General features: G+C 40.5%; 1 protein-coding gene across 20 annotated transcripts in view; it reads right to left on the minus strand.

Annotated features, from left to right (window-relative positions):
* Positions 1-559: 559 nt before the first annotated feature.
* The window catches only part of ZEB1 (zinc finger E-box binding homeobox 1), a 305,104-nt gene continuing 284,189 nt past the window's right edge, over positions 560-21,474 (minus strand). For all 20 annotated transcript variants that reach the window (XM_036351381.1, XM_036351358.1, XM_036351339.1 and 17 more), the window contains 4 exons: positions 21,124-21,229; positions 7,817-9,627; positions 3,228-3,408; positions 560-3,088 (listed from right to left, as the gene is read on the minus strand). In XM_036351381.1, coding sequence (XP_036207274.1) covers positions 2,478-3,088; positions 3,228-3,408; positions 7,817-9,627; positions 21,124-21,229 — 2,709 coding nt within the window. In that variant the 3' untranslated portion in view covers positions 560-2,477. The remainder of the gene's footprint in view (positions 3,089-3,227; positions 3,409-7,816; positions 9,628-21,123; positions 21,230-21,474) is intronic.

Below are 21,474 nucleotides of genomic sequence, written 5' to 3' on the forward strand. Positions count from 1 at the left end.
GACCTGAGTAAGAAAATTATTAAATTTCTGGAATCATTTAACATATATATTCTCGATTAGAAGCAGAATAGTAGTGTAAACACAGCTAAGCTATCTTAACATGCAAATTATATTTTCATTCAATGTTGTACTTACTGGTGCCAAGCACTCTGCAAGGCACAGAAGATCTGAGAGTAAATATGGCAGACATGGCCTCTATTCCTAATGGGGAAGAAATATGAATAACTGCCTAAGAGCTATTATAAAAAAGGTACAAGGAGGTGTGGTAGTACAGAGGAAAGGCTTCCCTGGAGTGACCTGAAGGATGAGAAGTCATGGGATAAAGAATTCAGGATTTCAGGAAGAGGGAGGAACCTCTGAGGAGGCCTTTAGTTGTCAACTCTGACCTTCCCAGAAAGAGCCCCAAGAACATCCATAATTTAGTGATGAATGTCTAAAACATTTAGTTTGTTACCCACACTCAGCCCAAGATAAATCAAGTGCAGAATGACAGTGTAATACCCCATTTCACAGAGTTTTCCAAAGAAAATCTTGAAAAGGATTAAAAGATGACAGCAGGTCAGGCTTGTTGATGCATTTTATTGTGAGATGGGGGAGTCTGGTAAAAAACTAGAAAATGATCATGGTGTAACAAGGAACTTAAAAATGAAGAGTCAGATTTTGCAACTTACATACATGAATACAGGAACAAATTGGCACAAAATGTTAAACATTGTTCCCAACACTGTTTATATAAGGTTATCCTAATTTGGCTTACTAAGGAAATGAGAGTTTTATGGTTAGGCTATCTCTTAATAAAACTGCAGAGCATCATGCTATTAGTCACACAGTGAATTTCAAAATTTAAGAGTTTTATATTAAAAACTGGGTAAAGGTAAAATGACTTGATTGTAGTTGTAAAACTAATACATTCTCATTTAAATTCTTTTCTACAGTCCCAAGGCAAGTATAAATGTTAACATAACACTGTTAAATCAAATCTCAATGCAAGAGAACCAATTGCATCTCTACTTTAAATCTTATCAACTTTCCAAATTTTCATACTAAAATATATTATTGTATTAATACAAACTACAGTATTATACACTACACTGTGTAATAAATAAAGAAATATAAAAATAAGACACATAAATATAAAAGTTTTCTAAAACTAAAAGTACATATGTCAGTAAGAAGGGTATTAATACTGCCAAATTTGAAGACATACAGTACAAAAATGTTGCACAGATCTATAAACTAAAAGAAATAAAATAATACTGATAGGTAAAAATCAGCTAATGTTGTTAATAAACTGGGTCCATAATAACTAACATTTGGAAACAGTTATGAGACAAATAACAATGGCATGTCCATGTCAGAAATGCAAGTACATGGATTAAGCAGATTAGAAAATTTCCCTTTCATTTCTGTAGAGAAATTCTGAAAGTCAATTAACGCAAAATGGATACTGAGGAATTAAAAGATGAAATGTCCCAGTGTTTCAGTTTCTCTGACAGTCAGTGGTTAAGTTTTATTTTGGAATTTTGATAAAACAAACAAATCAACAAATGCTAGTTATTGTAGGCCACACTTTGAATGAAGGCGGGTTAGAGCCTTAAAAATACTGATAAATGGCACTTACAGCACACAGGTCTTGCTTAAGGCCAAAGGAGATACAAAGCTTCATATCATATCCTTCATATTTGTTACCACATACTCAAACACAATTACAAACACTGATTGTGAAGACTCTGCTGTCCTTACCAGTATTAACACTGTTAGTCCCTGCAATCAGAACCCAATGACAATCTTTTGAACTCTATTTTAAACCACATGAGTAAGAAACTTCTGTCCTTCTCTACTGGCTGCTTTCTTAAGGCTAACAATACATTTTAAATGAGAATACACTCTACTCTGACATCTAAATATTAGAAAGTACTACCTTTGAGACTGAATTTATAAAAGGTAGTTAGCACAATTTGGAACTGCGTTATACTTCTCTATGAAGGGGATTTTGTAGTGCAGAAGTTCTCACATTAAAAAAAAACATAATAAAATACTGAAGTGGATTCAGCATATGTTTACCAATAAAAAATTATAAAATTTCTCCCAATTGTACAGCTTAAGAATAAACCAACATAAGAGTGATAACTAATACTGATAAAATGAAACAGTGCTAGATGTTTAATCAGTTTTCTTTAACCTGTTACATCTTTGCTTTCTGAGTCATTAAAGTTTTCTAATCTGCTTCACGTTTCAAACTTGTCCCTAACTTTGAAAAATGCACGAAAAATTACTAGGTCTGAGGTTCAGGCACACCTGGATTTTTTTGTGTTTTTTTTTTCTTTCTTTTTTTTTGTTATTTTTTTAAATTTTTACTTTACACAGTAGTGAACAGAAATCACAGTATTCAGGTTACTGTGTTTCCATGAAAAGCATGTATAATATAGAACAAACTTCATTACCAATTAGAATTTATTTTCCTTCTAGAAAAACTATTAGGCTTCATTTGTTTTTTCTTCAGACACTTGCTCACTATCCTCACTTACTTTTTGTTCTAAGCTGCACACTTGATTTACAGCTCCATCATCCTTCACGGCACCTTCAGTTTTTGTTTCTTCTCCCTCATTCTCTGCCTCTTCTTCCTCCTCTTCCATCTCTACTTCCTCCTCCTCCTCCTCTACCTCTTCCTCCTCCTCTTCATCCACTTGTGGTTTTTCACATTCTTTTTCTTCCTGCAGTTCTTCCATCTCTTTATCCTCTTCCTCCTCTTCCTCTTTTTCACTGTCTTCATCCTCTTCCCTTGTCAAACTCTCTCTCTCATCTGAGTCGACCTGTGAGGGAGATGCCCTTGCACCAACATGCTCACTCGTTAGGACCTCAGGTCCTGCTTCTTCCTGCTCAGTGCTATCACGTTCCTCTGCTTCTCTCTTGCAATAGGAGTAGCGATGATTCATGTGTTGAGAATAAGACCCAGAGTGTGAGAAACGCTTTCCACATTTGTCACATTGATAGGGCTTTTCTCCAGAATGTAATCGCATGTGTTCAATCAAATGATGTTTGTGTTTAAATGCCTTTTTACAGATTCCACACTCGTGGGGTCTTTTACCTGTAAAAAAATATGACAGCTATGAAATAGAATGGTGGTTTTAAGCAAATAAAATCCTTACAAAGTATTTCAAGGCACTTCAGATTGTGAAAAGGGTTAAAGGGTCATTTTTAAAAAACTGTTAGGTTCATCAACATACCTGTGTGTTCATATTTATGTCTCAATAATGAGCTACTCTTCTGGAATATCTTATCACACAAATCACAAGCATACATTCCATTTTCTGTCTTCCGCATTTTCTTTTTGGGTGGTGTAGAATCAGAGTCATTCTGATCCTCTACATTTGATACTCCTTCTGAGCTAGTGTCTTGCCTTTCATCCTAAAGAAAAAAAAGGAATAAGAAAATTTAATTTAAATTTAAAAGATACAAGAGACATAAAAGTATAGGTTAAAGAACTACTTTGATTTATACTTTCAACAACTTGATCAAAGCAAGCACACTGCAAATGGGTTCCATCAGTGGGGTTAGATGAGAGGTGAGGGCTGATGTAGATGAAAGTGAAGTTGGGGGCAATATAGTCACAACTGTAAAAAAAAATGTGGTTAGGTCAACTGGCACTGAAAGGAAAGGACACCCAAAAGAAAAAAATGTAAAATGTGTAGTAATAAAATTTACTTAGTTCCCTGTGAATCATTACTTCATCAGAAATTTGCAGAAAATTTTAACTTTAAGTTTGTTAAATAATCACTAATATCTAACTGCATCCTTTACTTTCATCTTTTTATCCTGGGTTTCACTAAGCAAAAATTAAGATTATATTTTTAAAGGCGGTCTTCAAACTGTTTCTTTTAGAGCTTCAAAGTCCTGTGAACTAACCTCTATGGTCTCCTTAAAAAGAGAGTTTTACTCTATCATTTTCTAAGGAACAAGAGGAAAAACAATGCAGGGATATTTTTAAACAAGAATACTTGTTAGTCAAAATGAATCTTTAGAATTTCAGTGTAATAAAAACATTTCAGGGAGGTCTAAAGGAGGAACCAAGATGGCAGCAAAGGTAAACACCTGAACTTGCTGCTGCGCACAACCACATTAAAACTACAACTAAAAGACCAAACAAATATCATCCATAACCAAGGGAAGGCTGGATGAGTGGAAATTCTACAACTAGAAGGAAAGAAAAAAGCACACTGAGTCTAGTAAGAGGTGCAGAGGTGTGGAAGTGTGGAGGTACAGAGGCGCACGCGAAAGGGGCTGGCAGCTGGGTACGCTGTTGTCTTTTTCAATCGGGAGGGAGATACAAGCTCTCGACTGCTCTAAACTCCAGTTCTGGGCAAGAATCTGCGGACACAGACTCATAACAGAGAGAAACCGGACTGTCTGGCATCAGGCCAGAATGTGAGGGCGCAGAATGACTGCTTGTAGCAGTCAGTGTTCCTGCACGGGGTCGTGGGACACAGAGACCCAGGGACCTATCCGGGGGAGGGCTGATGGGCAATCATTGCTGTTTGCTCTGTCGTGGTGATTCCGAGATCCAACCCCACCCAATTTATAGTCCCACACAAGCTGTGTGCAGAGGCTTTTGCATACGAATGGCCTGACCTTTCTCTGCCTAAAAACCTGTCAAACTACAGCTGGGTCAGAGAACCCCAGAGCTTCCAAAAGAAGGTCTAACGCTCGTCAGCAGCCTGCATTGCCTCACAGCTGCGCCTCATCTGGGCACCTCCAAACCACAAACAAAGAAGAGGAATCTGCAGATCTCTCTGTAGCTCCTGCTGGGTGGCCTCAGGCAAAGGCTAACTTTGCACCTCCTTGGAGACCCAAGAGCCAGTGTACCCAGTGGTCAGAGTGAGACCATCCAGATTACAACTCTTCACATCCATAAGAGAGACACTCAGGGGGCAGACACAGTGAGTGCCAAAACCCCACTGAAGCAAGTCCTGCCCCATAGGGGTGTCTCCAGAACAGAAGTTCTCCCATTGTAGACACAACTGGTCCTCACAGCCAACTGGCCTGGAGGTCAATTCCTCCAACAGCAATCAAGGCTTAACTACAACAAGACTGTGCACAAAGCCCACAAAGGGGTGCACCAAGAGTGTCCACCTCAGGTAATTAGGGAGGCTGAGCCACTGGGCCCTATAGGACACCTAGCACACAAAGCCATTCTATCAACACAGGGAAGCAGCCAAAATGCAGAGACAAAGAAACAGGTCACAAATGAAAGAAATGGAGGAAAGCAAACTACTGGATATAGAGTTCAAAACCACAGTTATAAGGTTACTCAAGAATTTCTAGAAACCTCGAGAAATTTAGTGAGACCCTCAAGGATATGAAAAAGGACCAATTAGAAATTAAACATACACTGACTGAAATAAAGAATAATATACAGAGATCCAACAGCAGACTAGAGAGGATCCCAATAATCAAGTCAAAGATTTGAAATACGAAGAAGCAAAAAACACCCAACTGGAAAGGCAAAAAGAAAAAAAGAATACAAAAATATGAAGACAGTGCAAGGAGTCTCTGGGACAACTTCAAGCATACCAACATCCGAATTATAGGGGTGCCAGAAGAAGAGAGAGAGCAAGATATGAAAACCTATTTCAAGAAATAATGACAGAAAACTTCCCCTACCTGGTGAAAGAAATAGACTTACAAGTCCAGGAAGTGCAGAGAACTCCAAACAAGAGGAATCCAAAGAGGACCACACTAAGACACATCATAATTAAAATGTCTTTTGCTAAGGGCAAAAGACAGAATCTTAAAAGCAGCAAGAGAAAAACAGTTAGTTACCTACAAGGGAGAACCCATATGACTGTCAGCTGATTTCTCAACAGAAACCATGCAGGCCAGAAGAGAGTGGCAAGAAATATTCAAAGTGATGAATAGCAAGAACCTACAACCAAGATTACTCTACCCAGCAAAGCTATCACTTAGAATTGAAGGTCAGATAAAGAGCTTCACAGATAAGAAAAAGCTAAAGGAGTTCATCACCACCAAACCAGTATTATATGAAATGCTGAAGGGTATTCTTTAAGAAGAGGAAGAAGAAGAAAATGGTAAAGATAAAAATTATGAACAACAAAATGACAACAAATACATGTCTATCAACAAGTGAATTTAAAAATCAAGTGAATAAAAAATCTGATGAACAGAATAAACTGGTGAATAGAATAGAATCAGGAGCATAGGAAGGGAGTGGACTGACAATTCTCGGGGGGGTAGGGGGTCTGGGGGGTGCGGGGGGGGGTGCGGGAAGAGACTGGACAAAAATCGTACACCTATGGATGAGGACAGTGTGGGGGGTAAGGGCAGGGGGTGGAGTGGGAACTGGGTGGAGGGGAACTATGGGGGGGAAAAGAGGAACAATTGTAATAATCTGAATAAAGATTTATTTAAAAATAATAAAATTAAAAAAAAAACATTTCAGGCAGTCTCAGGGAGATAATTTATATAGGAGGTCCGCAAGTAGGATAATCCTACAGGGAGCTTGTAGTAGAATTGGTCTCCTAAGATTCTTTTGTGTCTTTTCTAATGTCTTCCATTCTGTTACCTCTAAACCCACAAATTTTCTAAAAGTTTAAATGTTTTCCACAACATTTCTTATAGATTTGTAAGGTAGGAGAAGAGCAGTCATCTGTCTGGGTCATTTCTGAGCTGCCAGTGAGTGCTAAGTAAGTTGGCTTCACTTTCACTGCTACTTGATATAGTCATAATTAAGTGAAATGTTAGTGGTTCCCCATCTATTATTAAAAGGTGTGCATACTATTCTATACACTAAAAATTTAGATGAATTTACTGGTCATATGAAAAGTTTTTTTGAGTTATCACAAATTACAGAAAACCCAATTGGTAGCAATATTTAAGGAGGGGGATATTAAACACATTTGAACATGTTTGGATAAAGGATGAAATAACTTTATTCAATAAAAAAGTGATGGGAAAAAATGGAGAGACATGTTAGTGAAAACAAAAGTCTGGACAATGAAATACACCACAATCACACATATCATTTTTATCCAGAACTATCATGAATTTTGGGAGAAAGTTAAAAAGAAAAAATGTATATAGTGATTCACAATCATATTTCCTCATATATAATAATTATTATATAACTGAACATTGCTTAATTATAGGTTCATAAAATGATCAGTAAATTTACTAGCTGAGTTCTTAGTATACTTAATTCGGTTTAATTAAAGCCTTTTAAAACAGAGTTCTTAACACAAAAACTGACAGCTAAGTTTGCTTGTTGTGGAATGTCTGTGAATGGGAACATATTTCAATTACTAATGATCATAATCAAGGCAGAAATTAGTATAAAAAGAGAAGTCCAATTAGTGAGTATTCCATTTTTTTTCTCTGTCTCTATCTTCAAACAGTCAAGACTTTAGTTGAGACCAACCATTTTTCACAGTAGACTAACACTTTAAACTTTAGTTGATAGCTATACCTTGGATTAGGAAACAACTAAAGACATGATGCTACTAAGTTAAAGCAAAAACTCATCTATTTACTTTTAAAAGTGAGTTTGTAGCAACCTGCATGGCTCTAAAAAAATTCATTTTCTAGTTTTATTTTGTTCATTTCCAAAATGTACAATATTTCTAAGCTTAAAATTTCCACTTAAATGTTAGAAAAATATCACATTTTCCAAAATTCTGACTGCTGCTTGTTAAAATAAATTTGTAATATTGATAAATGAATTTAAAAAAAGAAATAAGTCAAACTATCATTTTACTAAACAGATTTGGGAGGGAGCCTTTTTTTTTTTTTTTTTTTTTTTTACCTGATTTCCATTTGGCTGGATCACTTTCAAGGGTGGTTCCTGGACTGCAGGGCTGACTGTAGTAGAGTATGTGTAAGCCACCTGGGGAATCAGAATAGTCTGCTTATTGGCAGCTAGTGCTCTCAAGCATGGAACGCTGTTCTGGTCAGCAATGGCCACGATTGTGGGTAACTGGGCAGTAACTGTAGGTATAGCAATATTTATGGGGTTGGCACTTGGTGGGATAACATTTACAACTGGTACTGAGTCTGTAATACAACTGTCCTTTTGTGGCTCCTTTTTTGCACAAGACAAATTCAAGGGTTCTTCCTGGACAGAATAAACACTGTTGTGGTAAACACTAGTGATAGTTGACCTTTCCAATAATTCTCCCTGTTGCTTTGGTAGTGAAAGATCAAGAGGTTCTACTTGTGGCTCTTCTTGTGCACCTTCTGCTGTGTACAAGTAACCCTGTGCATTTCTGGATGAAGAAAGGTTTAGAGGTGATGGGGAAGATGTAATACTTCTGGAACCATTGATGGTTGATCCCACTGGTAAAACTGGAGAGTTAGTTATCTTCATAGGACTTTGTAGATTTATTGTGCTGTCCTTAGATTCATTTGCATTTGTAGACTGAGGATGATCATTATTCTTTGCAGAGACATTTACTTTGCCTGGTTCAGGAGAAGATGGTTCAGAAGATTGCACTGAAATCTGTCCAGTTTGCATCTTTTCAAACCACTTTTTTACTACATCCAGTGGTAGGTTTACTGAATCAGCAATTTTTGAGAGCTCTTCTGCACTTGGTTGTGCATTCAAAGCATAATATGCTTTTAGAAGAGACAAGAGGTTCTTTAACGGTGGCTGACTGGGAGACAAATTGCCATCTCCAGAACCTGATGAAGCAGAAGACTCAGGTTTCTCAGCTTCTGGTGTAGGGAGTGGAGGAGACTGAGCAGGCTGCTTTAGGTTATAGTGCTTTAATTCTGGAAGTGCATTAATATCTCCTGGACAATCGTCACACAGAAGGCAAGTGCTATCGTTCACCTCTCCTTCAAAGCTTTTGTCCTTCTCAGATTTAACAGTAAGATCTTCTGGTAACTTTTCACTTTTGCAACTGTTTGTTGGGACTGGATTTTCTTTTTTTAAATTTTGAGGAACAACTTGAAGTTGGCTAGGCTGCTCAAGACTGTAGTTAATGATAATTTTGGTTGTTCCATCTTGATCAACCAAAGGAAGACTGATGGCTGAAATAACAGAATGGCCACCTTGCTGTATGGATGAAGCACTGATTGTTTCTTGTTCTTTGGATGCAAGATTGGCTTGATTATTCTCCAAAACTTGCCTTATTACATTGCCATCTACTGCCACTTTAAGTACATTCTGAATATCACTTAAATTGATACTTATGGGAGACACCAAACCAACTGTTGGCAGAACAACAGCTTGCACCACACCCTGAGGAGAACTGGTTGCCTGTAATGGGCCACCACCACTAAAAACCCCATTTTGTAAAGGGGTTGAACAATTGATTCCTGAAGCAACCACTATGGGTTTGAATTCATAATCCACAGGTTCAGTTTTAATTTGGTTTACAGAAAGTTGTTCTTGAAGGGGTTTATTCTCTATCTTTTGCCGTATTTGTGGTCGTGTGGGACTGCCTGGTGATGCTGAAAGAGATGGTGAGGAACACTGAGATGCCTTGAGTCCTGTTCTTGGTCGCCCATTCACAGGCATCAAGCTGATACATTTCTTACTGCTTATGTGTGAGCTATAGGAACCAGAATGAGAAAAACGTTTCTTGCAGTTTGGGCATTCATATGGCTTCTCTCCTAAACAATAACAAAAATATATATATTTATAAATTTTTGTTTCCACATTTTCCGTAAAACAAACATAACCATTTAAAAGGGTTTCCATGTATGCTTGTGGTACAATTTTATTTAAAATCATTTTAAGTTCAAAACCCACATAAATGTTATAAACACTAGTAAAACATTAGTCTGAACTACATGTGCTAATCAATAAGAGAATATTCTCTGCATATGTGTGTAATGTTTCTGCTAACCTTTAAAACTTCAAAGCATTCTCAAATACCCAAAATACATTACAACCTACTCTTCCAAGTATTTTTTTCTTATTCTGTTTCACCAATGTATGTAATTTTCTGTATTTCAATCTACTTAACCACCTGTAGGATAAACTATTAGAGGAAAGAAAAGTAAATGAAATATCCCATAAAACTGAACAAGTCTGAATATCTCTGACTGTATGAATCATGTAAATACCTCTTTCCTATATCTATAAGGTTTCATTGAAAAGATCTTTCTCAATGGGAATAAAACTATAAATATAAGGTACTTCTATAAGCTGTAACTTATTAAACTGGGATGTATGTACTCCCAGAGATATAAGGCAATGTTCTAGTGGTTATGCAAAGCAACTTGGATTTCAATTTAAGTGACACTGGTTATGGTAACTTAAAATATTTTTATATTAACACACAGATTATACTATGTTGCACAAATGCAACTTGTAGAGGCCTCCTTTCAAGTTGTTTTCCTAGACCTCCCATGGCATTTATTCTTGGCTGTTAGGAATACTTCAGTAGAAAATTTGAGAAGCACTGAGTTAAGTGGACTATTTCATACAACGCAAATTTTGCACGTATTCATTTATAATTATAGTTCATTACTTTATAAGTTAAAGGCTACACCAGTTTCAGAAGTAAGACAGAAACTTCTGGGTTTTGTGTGCCATTTCTACCTTGCACCTATTATAGTGCAGGTCACAAAGATGCATACTAAACCTTTTTTTTTTTTTAAAGATTAATGAATGGCTAACTATAGAATTATGAAATGTAGTGGTGCTGATTTATCCACTCAATATCAAAGTAAAGCTCTTTATATCCCCCCCCCTTTTTAAAAGAATTAAAATAAAAGCAGCGAGAACGTCAATATAAACTCTCCTAGTTATGTGATTTTGATTTGTTAAGTTTAAAAAAAGTGAGTTATGTTTGCTCAGAAATTTGATTACTTTAAGAATCTGATATCAGAATTGAAAGGCATCCCCAATGGAGAGTTCATTTTATATATCATACTTGACATTTGATATTCTCTTCTCAAACTCCTTTATTAAGAGGAGGTTACTGCTGCTAGGCAACACTATGAAGATGGTCCAGTTTGGTCTTGCTGAGGCCCATGGATTTGGGTTCAGAACCTAGGTCTGCCACATACTATTTTCTTAACCTTTCCAAGCCTCAGTGTTTTGGTGTGTAAATAAATGTAGATATCCCCTCACTGGCTTATTATAGTTATACTAGTGGCCTGGTGCATGCATCTGTGCACATTGAAAGGAAATTAAGTAGAAGAAAGATTCATGCGGTAATTATGTTACTGCAAAAAATTACATGTTAAAGTAGTATGTATAGTATCTATATATATAAAAGGTTAAGTGACTGACCGCCTGTCCGTCTGACCGACCAGCTGACTGGTACATATGACATGCACTGGCAATTTAAAAATAAACGTTGACTCACACAAGGAAAATTTCCCCATCGACTTTCTTAATAGTATTACTCCCTCGGGAATTCCATGTCATAAATTAAAATTGAAAGTCGGTGCACTCATCACACTACTGAGAAATCTTAATAGTAAATGGGGTCTTTGTACTAGATTTATTATCAAAAGATTGTGACCTAACATAATCAAAGCTGAAGTATTAATAGGATCTGCGGAGGGAGAGGTTGTTCTGATTCCAAGAACTGATTTGTCCCTGTCTGACACTGGCCTCCCATTTAAATTAATTCAAAGACAGTTTCCCGTGATGCCAGCATTTGCAATGATTATTAATAAATCACAAGGTCAAACTCTAGACAGAGTAGGAATATTCCTACCTAAACCCATTTTAGGACATGGTCAGTTATATGTTGCTTTCTCTCGAAATCGAAGAGCATGTGACGTTAAAGTTAAAGCTGTATCCTCCCCTACCTTCCCACTGTAGTTTGACAGTCTGTTCAATGCATCTTTGCAGGGGAGCATTAGGGGGAGGGGGGCGGTCAGGTAAGAGATCAACCGAAGGACTTGTATGCATGCATATAAGCATAACCAATGGACACAAGACACTGGAGGGGGGCCGGTGAGGGCATGTGCTGGGGGGTAGGGTAGGCCAGGGGGAGGTCAATGGGGAAAAAAGGAAGTATACTACTATTTGTAATACTTTAAACAATAAAATAAAATAAAATAAAATAAAATAAAATAAATTTAAAGTAGTAAATACTTCATCACAAGGGAAATTAGGCAAGCACTCTGAGTGTTTATACTCTTAATGTGGTGTACAGAAAGATATTAGAATAAGTTTAATCAATTTATTAGTCATTGTTTTAACAATGTTTTTATATCATGTTTTCGTTGTTTTTATATCATGTCTTTGTTGTTGTTATATCATGTTGTTTATTTATTAATTTATCAATTATTGTTTTTATCAATGTTTTTATGTCATGTTTTTGTTATTTTTATATCATGTCTTTGTTGTTTTTATATCATGTTGTAATTGTTTATTAATCAATGTATATATTATTTTCACATACATTTTAGTGATTTTCATTCATCTCTGACACTTCTATTATAGAGAAAGGGAGAATAGTGATATTAAAGTATTTTGTATTTTAATTTTATAATACTATATTATACATATACTATTTTGACATGTAATGTTTTGCAATAATGTAATTACCACACGAATCTTTCTTCTAATTAATTTCCTTTCAATGTGCACGAATCTATGCACTGGGCCACTATTAGTATTATAAAATTAAAACACCCATGTGATTGGCACCAGCGAGAGCTTTATATGTATTGCGCATGCGTGAGTCAAAGTTTATTTTTAAATTGCCAGTGCGCGTCATATGTACTGGCAGGTCGGTTAGTGGGACAGTTGATGAATTAATTGCAATGTGGTTCACATTGAATGTCAACAAAAACAACCAAATTCATGATTGACAATGACAGATCAAAACACGTGTGTGATTGGCACCAGTGAGAATTTATATGTTTTGTGCATGCACGAGGCAGCGTTTATTTTTAAATTGCCAGTGCGTGTCATATGTACTGGCTAGTTGGACAAACGGTCACTTAGCCTTTTATATATATAGACTAGAGGCCCGGTGCACAAAAATTTGTGCACTTGGGGGTGAGGGGGAGGGGGTCCCTCAGCCCGGCCTGTGCCCTCTCACAGTCTGGGACCCCTCAGGAGATAACGACCTGATGGCTTAGGACTGCTCCGAAGTGGCAGAGGGTAGGCCCAATCCCTAGGTGCAGCCCCTGTCATGCACAGAGCAGGGCGGATAGGGAGGTTGTGATGCCACCCTCAGTCACGCTCAGGGTAGGGCCGATTGGGGGATTGGGGCACCCCCCCATGTCACACCCAAGGCAGAGTTGATGGGGAGGTTGTGGCGCCACCCCCTGTCACTCACAGAACAGGGCCCATCAGGAGGGTTGGGGCTCAGTACCCTGTCATGCACAGAGCAGGGTCGATCAGGGGGTTGGGGAGATCCCCCCGTCACGCAGAGAGCACGGCCTATCAGGGGGTTGGGGAGCTCCACCCTGTCACTCACAGAGTAGGGCCGATAGGGGAGTTGGGGAACCGCCCCGTCACACACAGAGCAGGGCGGATCAGGGGGTTGGGGTGCCACACCCTGTCACACTCAGAGCAGGGCCGATGGGGAGGTTATGGCTCTACCCCGTCACACACAGAGCAGGGCCCGTGGGGGGCAGTTGGGGTGCCACACCCTGTCACACACAGAGCCACAGGGCGATCAGGGGGTTGGGGAACTCCCCCATCAGGCACAGAGCAGGGCTGATCAGGGGTTGGGGTGCCTTGCCCTGTCATGAACAGAGCACGGCGGATAGGGAGGTTGTGGCCCCACCCCCTGTCACACACACAGCTACAGGGTGATCAGGGGGTTTGGATGCTGCCCCCTGTCATGCTTATCCCGGTGCTGGGAGGCATATTACCCTTTTACTATATAGGATAGAGGCCTGGTGCACGGGTGGGGGCAGGCTGGTTTGCCCTGAAGGGTGTCCTGGATCAGGGTGGGGGTCCCCACTAGGGTGCCTGGCCAGCCTGGATAAGGGGATGATGGCTGTTTGCAGCTGGTCACACACTCTTCAGGGTGGGGGTCCCCACTGGGGTGCCTGGCCAGTCTGGGTGAGGGGCTGAGGGCTGTTTTCAGGCTGGTGGGTGACTGAAGCTTCCAACCGCTCCTTTTTTTCTTTTTTTTTAATTCTGGGCCGGCTTTAGCTCTGAGGGTTGGCTCCAGCTCTTAGGCCTCGGCTGCTGAAAGCAGGTATCTGGTTTGTTTGGGTTCTATAATCGAAACACTGTTTCAACTCCAGCTCTGAATTCAGGCTGGCTGAAAGCAGGTTTCTGGGGTTTTGTTTAGCTTCTATATTTGTAACAATGTTTCAAACGACAAGCTCAGAGGCCGGCAGCAGCAGGCGGGGAATGTTGGAGTCCTCTGTCACTGAAGCAAGCAAGCCTCATGTTCGCTTCAAGCTGCCTGGCTGCCGGCCGCCATCTTGGCTGGCAGTTAATTTGCATATCACCCTGATTAGCCAATGGGAAGGGTAGCGGATGTACGGCTAATTACCATGTTTTTCTTTTATTAGATAGGACTAGAGGCTCAGTGCACAAAAATTTGTGTACTCGGTGGGGAAAGGGGGTCCTTCAGCCTGGCCTGTGCCCTCTTGCTGTCTGGGACCCCTCGGGAGATAATGACCTGCTGGCTTAGGCCTGCTCCCGGGTGGCAGAGGGCAGGCCCAATCCCTAGGTGCAGCCCCTGGTTGGGCTCAGAGGAGGGCCGATTGGGGAGTTGGGGCGCCACCCCCTGTCACATTCAAGGCAGGGTCAATGGGGAGGTTGTGGTGCCACCCCCTGTCACGCACCAAGCAGGGCCAATCAGGGGTTTGGGGCGCTGCCACCTGTCACTCACAGAGCAGGGCCCATCAGGGGGGTTGGGGCTCCGTACATTGTCACACACAGAGCAGGGTTGATCAGGGGGTTGGGGAGCACCTCCCTGTCACGCACAGAGCAGGGCCCATCAGGGGGTTGGGGAGCTCCCCCCTGTCACGCACAGAGCACGGCCGATGAGGGGGTTGAGGAGCTCCCCCCATCACTCACAGAGTAGGGCTGATAGGGGGGAGTTGGGGCACTGCCCCGTCACACAGAGCAGGCCAATCAGGGGGTTGGGGCGCTGCACCCTGTCACACTCAGGGCAAGGCCGATGGGGAGGTTATGACTCTACCCCGTCACACACAGAGCAGGGCCCGTAGGGGGTGGTTGGGGCGCCGCACCCTGTCACACACAGAGCAGGGCTGATCAGGGTGTTGGGGTGCTGCACCCTGTCACACACAGAGCCGCAGGGTGATCAGGGGTTTGGGAAGCTCCTCCGTATCCGGCACAGAGCAGTGCTGATCAGGGGGTTGGGGTGCCTTCCCCTGTCACGAACAGAGCAGGGCAGATAGGGAGGTTCTGGCCCAGCCCCCTGTCACACACAGAGCTGCAGGGCGATCAGGGTTTTTGGGCGCTGCCCCCTGTCATGCTGATCCCGGTGCTGGGAGGCATATTACCCTTTTACTATATAGGATAGAGGCCTGGTGCACGGGTGGGTGCTGGCTGGTTTGCCCTGAAGGGTGTCCTGGATCAGGGTGGGGGTCCCCACTGGGGTGCCTGGCCAGCCTGGATGAGAGGATGTTGGCTGTTTGCAGCTGGTCACACAACCTTCAGGGTTGGGGTCCCCACTGGGGTGCCTGGCCAGTCTGGGTGAGGGGCTGAGGGCTGTTTTCAGGCTGGCGGGTGACTGAAGCTCCCAACCGCTCCTTTTTTCTTTTTTTTTTATTCTGGGCCAGCTTTAGCTCTGAGGGTTGGCTCCAGCTCTTAGGCCTCGGCTGCTGAAAGCAGGTATCTGGTTTGTTTGGGTTCTATAATCGAAACACTGTTTCAACTCCAGCTCTGAGATTCAGGCTGGCTGAAAGCAGGTTTCTGGGGTTTTGTTTAGCTTCTATATTTGTAACAATGTTTCAAACTGCAAGCTCAGAGGCTGGCAGCGGCAGGCGGGGAACGTTGGAGTCCTCTGTCACTGAAGCAAGCAAGCCTCATGTTCGCTTCAAGCTGCCTGGCTGCCGGCCGCCATCTTGGCTGGCAGTTAATTTGCATATCACCTTGATTAGCCAATGGGAAGGGTAGCGGATGTACGGCTAATTACCATGTTTCTCTTTTATTAGATAGGATAACACAGTGAAACTCAGGGTGCTCTCACTAAATGTTAGTGATTCTTTTAAAAACCATTCTACTGAGATACAGTTTCAGTCAGTTTGGTATGATGCCTACTTACTTCCCTGTGCTAGTTTGTCCTAATGCCACATAGAACAAGTCTGACTACATAAAATACATAAAAATAACTAGAATGTGGATGTACATAGTTAAGTGTTCAATACATGTTAGTTATCATTATTTTTGGGAATACTCTAATATTTTTTTGTTAGAAAGTCTGTAGAACAATTACTTGAAAGCCAAAGTCACTATGTTAGAAAACTCCTACTTTCTAACTTCAAAGCTTTATGGTGTATAGCTAAAGTACATCACTTAATTTATCTATTTAGGTTAGTGTTTGCAGCTATCAAACCCTGGAGGTAAGTTCTGCTGCTTAAAGTTAGATGTACTATGAATATTGAGGTTTTTGTTTGTTTGTTTTGTGTGTGTGTGTGTGTGTGTTTAGGGCAGAGATGGGTGTTCAGTTACATCTGATGTAAAAATTTTCCAAGCTAAAATTAATATAAGGCTATGGAACAAACCCAAGTTATTTTCTGGGGAGGATCATAGCCCACATGCAGGTGGTATTTGTCTCACCTCAGAGTAGAGTTGTAGTAGCCTCTTGCTCATTACAGCTTAATTCCCACATGCAGAGCTCAAATGATGGCTAACTCAGGACTCTACAGAGGGTTCATTTTATGGATATCACAAGATAGCAACAATCAGTATAATTTTAGGGAGTATAATTGAGGACCATGATCCTTAATACTTTTTAAAAGTTTACTGAAGGATATGCAGTCATCCAATATTAGATACTTTGAACAGTGCTTTTAACACTACGATGAAGGACCACTTATGTGTGTTTTTTTCATTTTTTGTTTTAAATTTACAAACTACTATAGATCAACATTGTGTAAAATGGAATGAAATCATCACAGCATTGTCTTGATATATAACAGTTTGTAAATGCTTCCTCTTGTTTCTATATTTAAAGAACCGGTAATAACTAGCTTGCAAATTGCTACCAGTTCTGGGGTAACACTGAGTACCCCTGCTCAACATTTTCTTTTGGAATAAAATAGGCTATCGGAGAGCTGTAGACTTAGATTGTTCAAGTAGCCACCCTGGAGAAATGCTTTTTCCTAATTGTACTTTGGTGAAATATCACTGGATTGTGTTGAAGAATATTATATTAAAAAGAAAATTCTATCAAATTCTCCACTATATTAAGTATATTTCTGAGGATGATATAAATTGTAGTTTGCTCTTTCTTCTTTATGATGCTTCAAGGAACAAGTTTCTCTATAGACTTAGTTATCAGGAAAAAGTGTGCTTTTCCTAGCAACAGATTTCTTTTACTCACAGACACTGGTCTTGGGTTACTGATTGCAGGTTTCTTACTGCCTAACCCTCAGAGTCTAATTTGTGGTCTACTTCCAGGATGTGCAAGGGGTTTCAGAGTATTCCTTTTTATCACATTTGTTACATGCCTGTTTTACTTCCTTAACTTTATTTTCCTTATATATTTCAAATTAAAATTTCTTGCTGTATTAAAAATATATAAACCTCTTATTAAATAATTTTAAGAACAAGACAGATATTAATATGTAAAGAATGAGCAGTGCAGAGTTCTGTGTTCCATGACATGGGCTAAATCTGCATTAGTTTTTTTTTTTAAGATTTTTAAATTGAATGTTAAAGAGAGAGGAAGGGAGAAGAGGAAAGAGAGAGAAATATTGATGTGAAATGAAATACCCATTGGCTGCCTCCTGCATTCCTCCTACTCAGTCGGGGTTCAAGCCCATAAATCCTAGCATATTCCCTGACCTTTTGGTGCATGGGAATGACATTCAGCCAATTGAGCCACACCACCCAGGGCTGTATTAACATTTTATTCAATTATTTTTATTTATTTATTTTATTATTTTATATATTTTATTTTATTTCCATAGAGGAAGGAAGAGGGATAGAGAGATAGAAACATTAATAATGCAAATCATTTATTGGCTTCCTCTTGCATGCCCCATGCTGGGGATGGAGCCTGAAACCCAAGCATGTGCCCTGACCCAGAATCAAACCATGAGCCACACCGGCCAGGCTGCATTAATTTTTTAAACAGCAGCAGCATATTCTTAGCTTAGATAAAACTCTGGATCATCCAAACTCCTAAAATTTTTCTGTAGGTACTATATACAGTAGCTCCCTACTTACTGCTTGATTGATACTGACTGTTGAATATACCAATGCAGGATCATGTGATTAAATATCAACTTGCTTCCAGACCTGTATTATAATCTTTGGTATGAGCCATGCTTCCCAGCTGTGTATCATCTATAGATTTGACAAATTCTGTTACTCAACTGCAACAGGACCATATGACATTCACTTTTACATAAATTTTACTCTAAGCTTTATTTTCCTTCCTCTTCCCCATTTCAACATTTAAAAAAGCTCTCTCAAATTAGTTGTAACTCTATCAACTTCAAATCACCTCTGGTAGGAAGGGAGGTTTATTAAAAATATACTAGAGGCCCATTGCACAAAAATTTGTGCACTCGGGTGGTCCCTCAGCCTGGCCTGTGCCCTCTCACAGTCTGCGACCCCTCGGGGGATGACAACTTGCTGGCTTAGGCCCACTCCTTGGGGGATTGAGCCTAAGATGGCAGTCTGACATCCCTCTTGCAGTCCGGGAGCCCTTGGGGGATGTCCACTTGCCAGCGGGGAGCAGGCCTAAGCTGCAGTCGGATATCCTTAGCACTGCTGAGGAGGCAGGAGAGGCTCCCACCACCACCGCTGTACAGGCAGCTGTCAGCCTGGCTTGTGGCTGAGCAGAGCTCCCCCTGTAGGAGTGCACTGACCACCAGGGGGCAGCTCCTGCATTAAGAATCTGCCCCCGGGTGGTCAGTGTGTGTCATAGTGACCAGTCATTCCCAGTCCTTCTGCTGTTAGGGTCAATTTGCATATTACCCTTCCCAGGAGTGCCTGGCAAGCCTGGGTGAGGGGCTGATGGCTGTTTGCAGGCTGGCCACAGCCCCTTCAGGGTGGGGGTCCCCCCTGGGGTGCCTGGCCAGCTGGGTGAGGGGCTGATGGCTGTTTTCAGGCTGGCCACAGCCCCTTCAGGGTAGGGGTTCCCCCTGGGGTGCCTGGCCAGCCTGGATTAGGGGCTGATGGCTGTTTGAAGGCTGGCCATAGCACCTTCCATGTGGGGGTGCCCACTGGGGTGCCTGGATAGCCTGGGTGAGGAGCTGACAGCTGTTTTCAGGCTGGCTACACCCCTTTCAGGGAGGGAGGGTCCTGCTGGGGTGCCTGGCCAGTCTAGGTGAGGGGCTGAGGGCCGTTTTCAGGCTGGCTAAGCCCCCCAGTGGGGACCCTCACCCCATGAGGATGTGGCCAGCCTGGATGAGGGGCTGATGGCTCTTTGCAGGCTGGCCACAACCCCCAGCCACCCAAGCTCCCAGTGGAGGCTGGCTGGAACCAGGTATCTGGGATTTATTTGTCTTCTACAATTGAAACTTTGTTGCCATGAGCGGAGGCCACAGCCGGCTCAGGGCCGGCAGGAAGCTTGGCTTCCTCCATCGCCGGGGCAACCAAGCCTCCTGTTTGTTCCAGCTCCGTGGCTGCCGGCTGCCATCTTGGTTGGGTTAATTTGCATATAGTCACTCTGATTGGTTGGTGGGTGTGGCTTAGGGCGTAGCAAAGGTATGGTCAATTAGCATCTTTGTCTTTTATTAGTGTAGATTATTGATATGAAAACAGAAGGTAAGAAATAGAATCCTGTGGCAGGCTATAAAAGAAAACCTCTACTTTCCAGAAACATTAATGTGTGAAAATAGGTGTTTTTGTAAGAATCTTGGTTTGAGAATTTTTAAGTGATGATATTAACATTATTTAGCCCCCAATGAACAATACAGTAAAATTTTCAGAACATTTGAAGTTCCAAAATAATATACAGGTATCACAAACTACCCCTCACAAAGTCACCCAGCTGTACTCTTTTTGTAGGGTGATGTTTGTAAAATGTAAATGTTAATATACCAATTTTCACAAAATAAGCAATGTGCAAATGATTTCCAACTTATTAGCTAACAAATTTTTTCATTAAAATTACTTAAATCTAAAATTACATATCAAAATTAATTGGGAAACTAACATTTTACAGGCGATGTGGGGTGCTAATTTTTCTCTATAGCTTTTGTTCAAATAGACCCTCTGCAGAAATGCAAATATAGTTATATTTGTTTTTTTTAATACTTATTTATCTTTATTGTTGAAAATATTACAGATGTCCCCTTTGTTTCTTTTGTTTTTCCCACTGACCCACTCCCCCTATCCCAGGCCTTCACCACCCTATTGTCTGTGCCATGGGTTTTATAAAGTTCCCTGGTTAATCATTCCCCACCCCTCCACTCCTGCCTTCCCATCTTTGTTTTTATGTTTCTAAAAGAGACATATTATTTTATCATATAATAATATTCATTTTGTAAGTAATGATTTAGAAAATGATGTGGAATAGGAAGTTGAAATGATGGGAGACCCATTTTTCTTTTCTGTTCTCATTAATACTGCAGGTTCCCTCTCCCCTCATGCTATCTTCCGTTGCTGACTCCACGTCACCCCTCAGCATTTCCTATCTGGAGTTCCATTTCTATTTCTGTTTTGTAAATAATGTCTTCATCTTATTTTATTGTGCAAATTGTACCTCTATATCCTTTTTCATTCTTAACTGTGCAAAAGAGGCCAAATAATTAACATTCATCAGAAAGCTGAAGTGTTTTTAGGTTGTACATGTATTCTGATAAGGAAATTTTGTGTGAGTCATATTATATTAACTTGATATACCTTAGTCAAAGATTAAACCTCCATTAAAATACCATCTATAAACTGAAAATTTCTCCAGATTCATCTGCATCCTAAAAGAAAGCAAGAAGTTTCTAATCATGTGTGTAGATCACATGTTATAATATTTATTTCCATGTATGCTATAGTATTCAAGGTGTAGGAAGATAACAAATATTTACCACTGTGGATTCTTAAGTGCTCTTTTAGATGATGTTTGTATTTGAAAGCTTTTCCACATTCAGTGCACTTGAATTTACGATTGCCTCCAGACTGCGTCACATGTCTCTATAAAAAAAAATGGGTATTTTATTTATAAAGAAAAACCAGCTTTAGACATAAAGAACATCCAATTTGCTAAAATGTTCTAGTGATTATTTTGTTTCTTAAAGGCCTCAAATTATAGCAGTTACAAAAACCTAACACTTGAAATATTACCAAAAAGGAGGGCGATACTGAGAACAGAATTTTGACATAAAGAAAAATCTACACTTTCTAATTTAAAGTATCAGAATCATACTTTATAAGCAATA

This window comes from Myotis myotis, unplaced genomic scaffold (assembly GCF_014108235.1).
Source record: "Myotis myotis isolate mMyoMyo1 unplaced genomic scaffold, mMyoMyo1.p scaffold_m19_p_1, whole genome shotgun sequence".
Classification (NCBI taxonomy): domain Eukaryota; kingdom Metazoa; phylum Chordata; class Mammalia; order Chiroptera; family Vespertilionidae; genus Myotis; species Myotis myotis.